Source organism: Peromyscus californicus, unplaced genomic scaffold, assembly GCF_007827085.1.
Source record: "Peromyscus californicus insignis strain IS unplaced genomic scaffold, ASM782708v3 Scaffold_4__1_contigs__length_199733344, whole genome shotgun sequence".
NCBI classification, from domain to species: Eukaryota; Metazoa; Chordata; class Mammalia; order Rodentia; family Cricetidae; genus Peromyscus; species Peromyscus californicus.
The window spans coordinates 119,131,821-119,144,672 of NW_026294562.1; the positions used below are offsets into that span (position 1 = coordinate 119,131,821).

Here is a 12,852-nt window from a genome sequence, read left to right on the forward strand (position 1 = left end):
TGGCATGGAGCCTGAAAGGTAATCATGTCCAACCCCCTGCTTCAAGGAAGAAACTGCATATATGGAAGAGTGGGGAAGGCTTTCCTCTTGCATTAGATCAGAGAGCACTTACAACAGGCTGGGACATGGACATATTGGCTTCTATTTTAATTTTATTAGAGTTAAAAAAAATCAATGGCAGACCAGCTGTACATCTCAGCAGCTTCCTGGAAGAGGAGAATGGCAGACGGAGAAAAAACACCATGCCACTGAGTTAAACAGACACAGATGTCAGATTCACGGTCACAGTGGAGTCACGTGGCAGAATTGGGGCCTTTAGAGAAAGAGCAAGGAAGTTCCGACTATAAGGGAAAAACAAAAGAAATATGCGTAGGTTTAGGTTCTCGCTAGCATCCAAGAGAGACAGGGTAAGGAAAGAAAAGGAAGTTCCATCTTCCTGAGTCAGACCCAGAACCTCACTGCAACCACAATGGTGTGTGGACACTGTCCCAGAGGGCAGGAATTCTGGGAAGGAAACGTAAAATACCTCACTTAAGCAGGCAATTAGTCCACTGATCCCTTCAGTATGGCTTAAGGTGAGCCTGCCCTGCTAAGGGCAGTCTCACCTGCTTGAGGGATAGTCCCTTGGTCAGGTGATTGACTCGCCAAACTTGAAATGTTAGGTCTCTACTGAGGCCAATGATTCTAGTCTGTTGACCAGGAGTTTTTCCTTAATGGGCCTTTATCACGCTTTAACAATACTAAGTTAATTAAGCTAGTCTCAGAAAGGCAAATATTCCGGGTTTTTCTTTTTCCCATTTGTTGTTCCTAGATTGTGTATAGATACATAAAGTCTCTCTCTCTCTCTCTCTCTCTCTCTCTCTCTCTCTCCTCTCACACACACACACACACACACACACACACACACACACACACACACACACACACACACGAAAGAAGTAAAACTGTTCAGGCAGATAAAAGAGAATGAGAGAAAGCACAGTTTTTAGGAGAAGAAATCTGAAAATCTTTCCAAGAAAACTAGACTAGGCCACGGTAAGGTACTATCAAGGACACACTGTGTTCTTGGTTGACTCACTTTCCAGAGGGCTGCAGCAAGGCTCCGTCCTTGGTCCATGTATATGTGGCCTCAGGGCTGTGAGTAACAAGACTGCAAAGTATATTGATGAGCTCCGTGCTTTTTGTAATGTACACTGTATTCCCAATCCGTGCGTTTATTGTTTTGTTAAATGAAACTGTAGGGGGTAGGGTCTGCCTCATGAGAACCGGTCCTTTTGGCTTCAAAGTCAGCTTGCCTGAGTTTTTCACTGTGGGGCTTTGGGGAACTCTTCCTGTCTCCCCTCCGAGCTGAGCCTCAGGAGCAATCTCCTCGTGGATGGCCCTCCACTGGACAGGCATCGGCTGAGCCTTGGCCAGCTCAGCTACCAGCTGATAGATCATCTGGGACGCCAGGTCATCGCTGGCTTCTCCTGTCTCCATAAGCTGGCTCATGTTTCGTATAAGCTCATCAAACTGGGCTGTGTCCATGCTGTAGGCCCCCTGTTTCATGGCTGCCTCAAACTGCTTGCTCTTGAACTCCCAGGAGTTAGTGTTTCCTGCAGACGTCCTGCACGGCCCCAACAGAGCTCTCAAGAAAGGCTGGTTGCTGATTGCCCCATCGTGCAGGTAAAGCTCGTTTTTGTTATTCCACATCTGACGCATTTTATGCCACGTGGCTCCCAAACTGTTGGCTTCACTGTGGTCCACCCCAGAGTGGCCCCGCATGTGCTCTCTGAGGGATGGGTGTGCAATGAGTCTGTTATCGGTCCCAATGAGCTTGAGAACAACCGTCTCCTGGGCAGAGCCTGCAATACACCTGTACACACCGATGTCAGGGGCTGCAAGGCTGTGGATTTTCAGGGAGCCCGACTTGGTGATGCCAAGCTGTTTGGAATTCTGCAGACAATGGCCATCCTTCTCCCACTGGATCAGAGATTTCTGGAAGCGTCTTACTGGGCATTTGATGATCACAGATGTATTGAGCAGCAAGTAGGCTCTACTGCCGACGGTCAGGTTGATCCGTTTCTCCTCCCTCGTCTGAATATAGACTCTCCGGACACCGAGAATCTGGGGGCCCCGCTCTCCAAGCCGTGTCTTCGTCCCAAGTTTCACTTCTGCAGGGAAAAAAAAGTAAAGGAAAGAAACTGAGAGAAACCACTCACAAATAAAGGTGATTGACAGCAAATTTCTGAGGTTGACTGATCTAGGCCTACTAATACAACTTTTTTAAAAAAAAAAATTCTTTAGAAATTGTGAATTAAAACAAGAAAAACATCTTACATCCATACTTGGAGTAAACTTCACAGCTGTCGAGTGTTTAAGCAAGGATGCATGCAAGTTTGAACATGTTGTTTGGAAATAAAATATGTAAGTTATTTTATGAAGCCCTGGTTTGGCAGGCATGAGGTTAAATGACTTAGTGAAACAGAGGGAAAGGTTCGTCTAGAGTTGAGAGATGTTTGTTCTTTGCCACAATGGAGTGATGGCTTGACTAGTCCCCAGTGTCTGGGGACAAGTCTCCATCCACAGGAAGCTTCTGCAGTATGCTGGCCACCCACCCACTGTTGGGGTGGCCCTCGGTGTAGTGGACCACAGCTACACTAAATCTGTGGGAAGAAGTGAGAGAAGGTGAGGAATACATTCAGGAAGTCTGGAAAGGAGGGGGTGGACGAAGTTCAGAATCTAGGCCAAATATGTCATCTCAACCATGAGGGGAGTCGGAGGACATAGAGGAGCATGTTCAAAATAGAAAGGTAAGGCTCTCAGGAATCCACAGGGTTGACCCCACCTTGGTCTGCTGGCAGTGGTCCAGAGGGTGCCTGGACCGGTCTACTCTGGTGACCAGCCTAGCAAATAACCTAGCTGTCATCATAGAGCCTTTGTCTAGTGACAGATGGAGGCAGATACAGAGATACATGGCCAGGCACCAGGCTGAGTTCCGGGAATCCAACTGATGAGAGAGAGGAGAGATACTGCAGGCGAGGGACATCGAGATCATGATGGGAGGACATGCAGAGATGACCGGCCACACTAGTGGAAGCCCATAAACTGTGGACTGGTGGCTGTGGAGGCCCCATGGGACTGGACTAGGCCCTCTGGACACAGAAGACAGTTGTTTAGCATGAACTGTTTGGGGGGCATCCAGGCAGGGGGATCAGGATCTGTCCCTGGTGCATGGGCAGGCTTCTGGGGATCTGGTGCCTGTGGTGTGACACCTTGCACAGCCTTGGTGCAGTGGGAAGGGACTTGGACCTGCCTAGGCTCAGTGTGCTGGGCTCTGCTGACTCCCCATGGGAGACCTCTATTTGGGGGATGTGGAGATGCAGGGTGGCTTGGGAAAGAGGGCTGGGGGGTGGGAGGAGGAAGGAGGGGGGTCTGTGGATAGCATGAGGAGTGAGTAGAAAATTTCTTAATAAAGAAAAAATATGCAAGAGAAAAAAATAGAAAGGTATAACAGAATAGGGGCTTTAAAGCCAGACATCTCTGAGTTTGAATCCCAGCTTTGCCTGTAGAATGTGCCCGTAAGTCTCCCTGAGTCTCTGTCTTGCCTGCAAAATGCAAATGATGGTAGGCATTTCACTCATCAGACGAGTGTGAGAGTTAAGTCCATTTGCTTAGATCACATGTACCTTTCAGCAGCAGGCACACTTGGGCTCTCATGCCTGATGCCTTCAACCAGCTGCCAGATGACAACGGCAGCCCAGAAGCAATGAGGCAGAGTGAGAGGGAACCAGAGTTGGGGCTGAGCTTCATTTGTTCCCATTGGCTCTAGTTGACAAAAGGTTATATACCTACAATCCTGTCCCCGAAGGCACCAGCTTTTTCTCTTGCTTTTACTGAGAACTCATGTATTCCGGGGTGATGTAGGAGGCACTCTTGGCCCAGTTTCTTCTACTAAGGGACAGCGATGAGCTGCTACTAGTGAGGAGATAAGTAAGAGCAGGTGTGTTGTCTGTGAGCATCCTGCCCACGTCTCTGCCACATACATGTCCTTTCCTAAGATGGTGGCAGGAGCACTTTGATCTGATCTTAGCATCAGGTGTTATAGTACTTTGCTTATTAAGTCATACCTGTGTGTAACCAGGTTTCTCAGGATGCATGGGCAATGGATAGCCTTGCAACTCAGTCTTTAAGAACAATGCCAAGTCCAACACTGGGATTCATGGAATGGTATAAAGTGCAGAGAAAGATTCTTTCTGGACAGTAGAGTCCTCTACTGAAGAGTGCATTTTGACTAGTGTGGCACAGAACTCTATACAGGGAACTATCTAGTTGAATGATTCAGGCTGGGGACAATACCTAAATGGTGTGAGGTCCAGAGAGCAGTTTGATTCCTGGGGTCCAATGACCCAATATGGACACGTGCCTACCAATAGCCTTCAAGATGTCTCTCATCCAAGCTTAGAGTTGATAGCTCCTGATTCCGTCCAAGGCAGGCCATGAAGCCTTCAGGTGGCAGGCAGGGCTCAGCTTTGGGTAGAGCACCTAGTACTTGACCAATGAAGCATGAAAGCCGGATGCCCCTCTGGCTACATACCCATTCATGGGAGACAAACCCTATGGTCCCACTCATCCCCTTCCCAGTCCTGCCTTGGCAGTTGCTCACACTGAGGGTACAGAGCAGTTCAGACAGCAGAGAGCCGGGGGTGGGTTGAGATTATCCCGCAGTCAGACACTCCCAAGACTCAGAAGGCTGCTAGGCTCCATTTCTTCAGCCCATTTCCCCTTTGGTTCTCCTGTAAGTCCCTTCAGAGCAGACCCCTAGAGTGCGTTATCATTGGGCCAGCTCTTGGGGAAAAAAGACTGGTTTGGGCTTTCTGTCTCTCTCACATCTGGAACTATTCCAACACTGTAAAACTGGCCAAGCCCGATGAGACCAGGGCATCATCATCTACCCTACAGCATGGTCAGGGATGGACGGCATCTTTTTGGATGGGCTTCTGGGCTTCTACCTCTCCCACTATTTCAGGGTATGAGGTACCACATCTTTGGCTTTTATAAAATGTGAAACCCTTTCTTCTATATGTCTTCCTTCTGGGTCTTTGAGCCAGCCTGACATAAAGGCCAACTCCAGGTGCCAGGACATGTACAGCACATGCTCAGTACCTCCACACCTGCCCTCCCTTCTCTATTTGTATTCCTGCCATTGCTCTAAGCCTGGGAAGCATGCCTGATTTCTGCCCCATGCCATCCTGGCTGCAATTTACACTTGGTTCCTCTTGCCACTCCTTAATGGGCTTTGGCCATGCCCCAGCCCTTAAAGCCTTCCTATTTTCCTGCTGGAACCCTCTTAGACTCTGGACCTCAGTCTGGCCATTTGGCTGGTACTGGTTTCCTCTCCTTCCATTAGGCATGGCAATCCAGCAAGACAAGCTCATCTGAATCTATGTCAAGAATTTGAGGAGTTAGATTCTGGATGTTCTTTAGACTTCTTTGAGGGCTACTGACCAGAGGCCACAGGAATGCTGTGGGTGGGACTTGCTAAATGAGTTAAGATGCCCTTGAGACCCCATAACCATGGTATGGCCCAAATCAGCCTGAAAGAATAGCTCCCACTTACTTGCTTCTGTTTTACTACTAACCAACTCCAGCCTGGCTTCTATTCCTATCACCACACTAATATTCTCAGGAAAAGGCCACCAATGATCCCTAGTGATAAATCCATCACCTTCAAATTCTTACCTATACACTTCCGTCCCTAATAAGATCTGCTCAGTTGTGTTACTGTCTGAAAGGTGACTGACACTGGGTGTGAGGAACTCACTTGAGTTCAGTCAGAGGCTGAGTCCTGCCAGTGTCTCATCATGTGACACAGGCAAGCTATGATAGCCGTCTCCTTAAAGGACTGGTAGCTGGAGCTGCCTCAGAAGGTTCACAAATGACTGCCTAAAAATTTACAAACAGGGCTAGGCACAAACTGCAAACTCAGAAATACTAGTCAAGGGTGTGGCTTGTCCTAAAGTGAAAAGAACATCAGCTGACAGATATGACAGAGTGAAAACTTGAACTTTTAAGGGCCAAGTCTGAGGAGGTGCCTTGCAGAGAATGTGTGCCCGTGAACAGCTGGAGTGCAATTAGATTATATGGTGTACTGCTGGCCTTTAGGGTAGCACAAGACATCCTTCCTACCAGCCTCCAACTCCAGTGCACCCCAAAATAGCCAAAATGAAGAGCAAGAAAAAGCAAACCTCTCCAAGAACATGCATTTTACCTAAACCCAGGACACTGTTCAGTGCAGATATTCTAAAATGATGTCTGGTGAGAGGCCACAGCACAGTCAGGCTTGGCTTCTTTTGTCTATAGACTTCAATTATGGAGAGGTTAGGCTTATGTAAGAACGTATATTTTCCAGTTTGGGGAAGGAGCAGTGTGGATTTGAGGTGAAGGAGAGAGGAAAGGCAAAAGTACGTTGTGCTAATGCAGCCTTGCTGTCACCAATGGGTAAATGATGAGATCATTCGCAATGATGAGGTGGCATGGTCATGGGAAAATAGCTACTCTGAAGAATTTGTAGTGATTTCTTAGTAAACGTGAGGTAGCCCACACTATCGCCCAGCTTATTTCAGACAGCATAAATATGCCTGTCTCACTGGCAGGGTCGCATTATTTATTCTTAGAAATCCCAGTAACTCAAGCCAGGGAAAGAAAAGCAGACAAGAAAATCACTTGAAAGCAACGCTAAGGTTAAAGAGAAGCAGGGACTCTGGCTGTAGGTTTAAAGAAAGGCATACATCTGGCAACAGGGTTGGTTAAGTGGATGACCAGAAAAGCCAGCTAGGTAGCCTGAGTTCTAGTACAAGAGCAGAAGGTTGGGAAGTAACAGGGTATGTGGAAGTTCCAGAGGTTTCAGACATTAAGCAAATAGGGCATAACAGCCAAAAGCCTGGGTGTCACTCAGCCATGGTGATGGCATGGAAGAATTGCTGAGGTTGGGGATGGGGATATTATGTATCAGAAAGATCATCAATAAGGAACTTGGCTGTCCTGTGTAGTGGCAACTGTTGGAAAGGAAGACAGGACCTGCTGGTGCATTCTATAGTAAAATAGAAAGTATCTTGAAGATTCCCCTAGTGAACCTTGTAATGCCTAAGGAGAATGGCTGAAATGGCAAACACGTGAGGCAAGAACCCAGCAACAGACACAGATGAGGATGGAGAATGTCCTGCTCATCACCTCAGAGGCAGTGCTGGGGAGAGAACAGTCCATGAATGTTCAGAGAGAGCTAATCACAGCATGGCCAAGCAAGCACCATCAATCAGGGGTGATGACCTGAGACCAGACAGTGGCAGAACTGGAGGTCAGCTCAGGTGACTGGCTATTATTTTTTATGTTTCCTGTCGCTTCTGTGGCCTACATGGTCAGCATACTAGGGAATACAGTGGGGTAAAGAAAAATGCCTTGTTTTTCTTGTTAGGTTTTCCTCCCCAATGCTTGCGAAATTCTTCTCGCCCCTGAATGCCAGAATGATTTATAATCCCATCCTGTATATCACGTGTCCCAATGATCACGATGTAGCCCTACATAGTATTCTGTCTATTTTCAACGCGGCTGCTGGTTATGACATTAATATCATTTTCCTCTAAGGCACTTTACAGCCTAGTCGCACTGATAGAAATCAGGTAGGCAAGTGACTAAAACAAACACCATGCTGTGCCATTCACCACAGACATTCCTGATTTCCAGGAGGCTTTAAAACTTAGAATCTCAGGCTTTTAGAATGTCAAGATTTTGAAAATATGTTCTCAAAGTATTCCCAGAAAAAAAAAATGTTAGTGTCCATGAATCAGCAGAGAGCAGCGGCTAAGAGCGTGGGCTCAAGAGTCAGACAGACTTGTAGTCAAAGAGGCCGAAGGGTCCAACTGGCAGTCCTGGAGTCTCGGATAAAACTCGGGTCTTGCCTCACTCTTGCATGCCTTGTCTCTACATGAGGATACTGTCTATGACTCTCAACTTTGCTGGGGAGACTACATGAGACAAATATGCAAGGTGCTTTCCGTGGTGGGAGGTGATCGACAAACACCACGACTTTTCAACTGACCTTGACGCTTGGATTGCTCTGTTTTGTGAGTTTCTCCAGGAAATACCGTCAATTAACCAAGGACACACACATACACAGCAACGGCAAAGTGATAATAGTTCATCCCTCCTTTGTCTCACTACAGGCCAGCTCAGAGGGGCTGCACGACACAGTGCATGCTGTTTTACACGTTAATGAAGACAATAAAAAGCAAGGCAGAGACTGGCCCCCCGAAGCTGTTACCTCAGGGTCCCCACTCCCGTCTTTACACCTTCCTGCTGCCTGTTTGCAGCTGCTGCCTCGACAGTCCTGATCTCACTGGTTGTGCTCCTCTCACGTGATACATACACACGAGTGTATAGACACGCATCCTCTCACACACACGAGTATGCTTCATGCAGATTGCCTTTGAACAGACTGAAAGCATGCTGCTGACGTCATAGCAAGCGTCGTGATTTATAACGAATTGGCAAGATATCCAATCTGCCATCGACTTAAAGCGTGCTTTTATGCCAACTGGTTTTGATTCCTACAAACTAAAAACGAACATTAAAGTACATTTTGTCACATACTCAGCTCTTCTACTTTTAATAATGTGAATACAGATACACTTCGGGCAAAGTAAGCCAAGGAGCACTTCAGCTTGGTCCCTACAAGGTACGCTCCTGAGCAGACATTCCTTAAAATGGACTTAAAATTCTTTCTAGGTCTCCCCAGTCCTAACATTCGCCGCTGAAAACAGGTTGGAGTTTCGCTTGGTGGCTTCAGCCCCAGAGTTGAGCTAGGCTGAGGGATGAAATGGGAAAGGAAGATGTAAGCATGGCGGCGGCTGCTCACTTACTGCTGCACACGGGCATCTGGCAAGGTCTCACGAGGGGGCGTCCCGGAAGGCCCCTGCACTGGGTCTCACCGAGGGGGACTCGCCGGCCTTTGGCAGTCAGCTTTTGACACACCTGTTTTCTTCTCTGGAATCCAACACCACAGGTGACAGAGCACTGCAAAGACAGTAGTGCATGTCAGACTGAGCATGCGCAGGACAACGCACCGACGGAGCATGCGTAGGACAGCCCGCCAAGGGAGTAGTCTCCAAGGCTGATTTTCAGTACATAGGGAACTTCTCATCTCAACTTCTCTTGCCTTTCCTCTCCTTTCCCTCTTTTCCTCCTCCTCCTCCTCCTCCTCCTCCTCCTCCTCCTCCTCCTCCTCCTCCTCCTCCTCCTCCTCCTCCTCCTCCTCCTCCTCCTCCTCCTCCTCCTCCTCCTCCTCCTCCTCCTCCTCCTCCTCCTCCTATTTCACTAATCCCTCCTTTCCTAATTTTCTTCCTTTCTTCACTCCCTTCTTTCTGAGATTAGCAAATAAATGACAGTCATTTATTGTTGTAGAATTTATGATTTCATTTTTTGACATTAGAAGTGATACCTGATTTATTTATTTTTTGTGTATCTGTGTGTGTGTGTGTGCTTACGTGCACACATGAATGTGGGTGGGTGTGCATGTACTTGTAGAGGTCCGAGGACAAGTGTTCTCCTCTACATTATTTTTGAGACACTGTCTCTCACTGAGCCCAGGACTCACCAACTGACTAGACAGATTGGTCAACAAGCCTGGGGATCCAACTGTCTCTACCTCCCCAACCCCGCCATGTAGGATTACAAATGTGTACCACCACATCTTCATTTTTTATGTGGGTGCTGGAGAGCTGACTCAGGTTTTCATGCTTGCATGGCACATACTGTAGTGACTGAGCCTACTCCTCAGCCCTCTAATGTGGTTATACTGTATGTTTCTACAGTAAGACAATGATAAGTAGAGAATGTCAAACAGATATGTGAAATTACTATTGCGCAGTCCTGTCCATAACACCTACAGAAATTAAGTAGTTAGCAATACATTTCACCAAAAGGTAAAAGATCTGTATAATGAAAACTATAAAACATTGATGGAAATAATTGAGATGGATACACGAAAACTGGAAAGAGACCCCATGATCAGAGATTAGGAGAATGGATGTTGTAAAATGTACATATTACCCCAAGCAATCACATACCTAAAGCCATCCCCTTCAAAATGCCAATGATGCTCTTCATAGAACTACTTTTAAAAAAGGGACCCTGCCATACCATTGGTATATAAGAACATAAATTAATACCACCATTATAGGAAGCGGTAGGGAAGTCCTCAAAAAAATTAAACTAGAACTACCATGTGCTCTGGCCATCCCACCACTGGTTATTTATCCTAAGGACATGAAATCAGGATGCTGAAAAAGAACCTGCTTCCCACGCTTGTGTAGTTTATAGCAGCTGAAAGATGAAAGCATAAAAATCCATCACTGATAAGTGGATAAAAGGACTGTGATTTATATCATGGAATACTTATTCAGACCTGAAAAATGGAATCCTGTCACCCGTGACAACATGGGTGAAACTGGAGGTCATTACGTTAAGCAAAATGAGCCAGCACAGAATGACAAATACCAATACAAGAATTCTGTACCCCGAAGAGTCAGGGCAGGGGGCAGGTGGAATGGGGAAAGAGTTGATAAATAGGTGCTAAGTTACAGTGAGGTAGGAGCAGGAGGTTCTGGTGTGTTATGGTCCAGTAGGCTGATTATAACTATCATTAATGGACTGTATATTTAACAAAACTAGAATTTTTTTTTGTTTTTGCCAAAAAGAAATGGTATACCTCTGATGTGATATACATTTGAGGAGATAGGCATGCTTACCTGCCTTGAACAGTCCCCCACACAGACAGATAAATACACACACACACACACACACACAAACACACACACACACACACACACACACACACACTTCATATTTAATGCATCAATGAACAAAATAAAATAGAAAACATGTATGGTTGAGTGTAATTTGAATGTCTCCCAAGATCCATATGTACAGATAGACATGGTTCTTACAGAGGTGCTAATGGGAAGAGCTGTACTTTTAAGGGGTGGGATCTAGATGGAGGCTCTTAGGTCACTGGGAGTATGTCCTTAAAAGAGATTGTCAGACTCTTCCCACCTGTCCTCCCTGGCTCCTGAATTGAGATGTGGCCACTTACTCTTACTATTGCTGTCTATCACACTCCCCAGGGATGAACCATGCAAGCCACAGTGCCTTTGAAGTTCCTCAATTTGTGAGCTACCAAAATCTTTTCCCTTCATGAATTAATTGCTTAGTGTATTGCTGTACTGATGCAAAGCTGACTAATACAGAAAAACTCCATTAAAGAATGACCCAAACTGCTATATACAAAATAACATTAATAATCATCTAAGGTAATGCAGTTTTAATTTAAAACTTTAATGGAATTTATTAAGTGTATTAGGAAAAAACTGAATAAAATTACAGAATCTGTTGATGGTTTGAGTTTTTTTAAAAACCATAATTAATTTCAGAAGGAATACTCTGAAGTTATTACAGAAGATTAAAGAAACATGAAACTTGAATCCTTATTTTAACAGTGTATTTGACTTAAGAGACTATCTAGGGCCTTCTGCTAAGCAAGGCAAGAAAGTAAACCCCCTTCCATTCCTCTACCACTCCTTTCCAATTCCCAGTTAGCTTCCATTACGTCATCGAGATGATGTCAAGACTTCCAGTCTTTACAGTCTTTTCTACACTATCAATGGCTAGTTGACTTGTTTTAATTTTATATTTAAAGAATTTACCATTTACTTTCCGTTTTTAAAAATACTGAAGGTGGGGCTGGAGAGATGGCTCAGGGGTTAAGAACACTGGCTGTTCTTCCAGAGGTCCTGTTTAGCTAGAGTTTTCCTGCCTGGCCCACAGTCAGGACAAATCTCTATCACCTGCCAGTCCCACAGTCGCTCAGACCCGACCAAGTAAACACAGAGACTTATATTGGTTACAAACTGTATGGCCATGGCAGGCTTCTTGCTAACTGTTCTTACAGCTTAAATTAATCCATTTCCATTAATCTATATCTTGCCACATGGCTCGTGGCTTACCGGCATCTTCACATGCTGTTTCTCATCGTGGCGGCTGGCAGTGTCTCTCCGACTCAGCCTTCCACTTCCCAGCTTTATTCTCCTCCTTGTCCCGCCTACACTTCCTGCCTAGCCAATGGCCAATCAGTGTTTTATTTATTGACTAATCAGCAACACATTTGCCATACAGAACATCCCACAGCAGTCCTGAGTTCAATTCCCAGCACTCATATGATGGCTCACAACCATCTGTAATAAGATCTGGTGACCTCTTCTGGTATGAAGGCATACATTGTAAGCAGAACACTGTATACATAATTAATAAGTAAGTCTTTTAGAAAAGAAAAGAAAAGAACTGGTATAATGGTCTTCTTTATAAAAAAAAGAGGTGAATGAATGATTTTTTTGGTCCTCTGGGTTCATCACGAAGGCATATTAGATTGTTCTCTGACCTATTCCTGTTGCCTGTCTACTATGCAGAGAATACTCTGTCAACCTTCTGTCCCTCAAATCCTGCTCTGTTGTTCTCTTGTGCTGAATGCTCATGGCCAAATGTGGGACCCGATAGGGGCTTTTGTTATTGCTCTACTAATCTTTTCTGCTCTTAGACCTAGGGGCTCTTTAGCTAAGTTAGCACCGGGGCAATTGTTCTCCACATTGTATTTCGTTAGCACATGATAGTCCATGATTTGCTCATAAAGTTTTTTTTTAAAGGAAGTCAATGGTTCCATTTTATCTCAATATGTTCCTGTTCCTTTAGTTTTGTTCTTCTTAACCAACACTGTTGAGGCATTATACTTGCCTGCCTCCCATACCCATCAGTGCTCCTAAAGAG

The 12,852-nt window shown here is 45.7% G+C and overlaps 1 protein-coding gene across 3 annotated transcripts in view; it reads right to left on the reverse strand.

Moving 5' to 3' along the window:
- The window catches only part of Adamtsl3 (ADAMTS like 3), a 296,131-nt gene that overhangs the window by 45,836 nt on the left and 237,443 nt on the right, over positions 1 to 12,852 (reverse strand). For all 3 annotated transcript variants that reach the window (XR_008212849.1, XM_052712357.1, XM_052712358.1), the window contains exons 20-21: positions 8,898 to 9,051; positions 1,079 to 2,153 (exon numbers count right to left, since the gene is read on the reverse strand). Coding sequence is in view for 2 of the 3 variants with exons in the window: in XM_052712357.1 (XP_052568317.1) it covers positions 1,079 to 2,153; positions 8,898 to 9,051 (1,229 nt within the window). In the remaining variant the exon portion in view is untranslated. The remainder of the gene's footprint in view (positions 1 to 1,078; positions 2,154 to 8,897; positions 9,052 to 12,852) is intronic.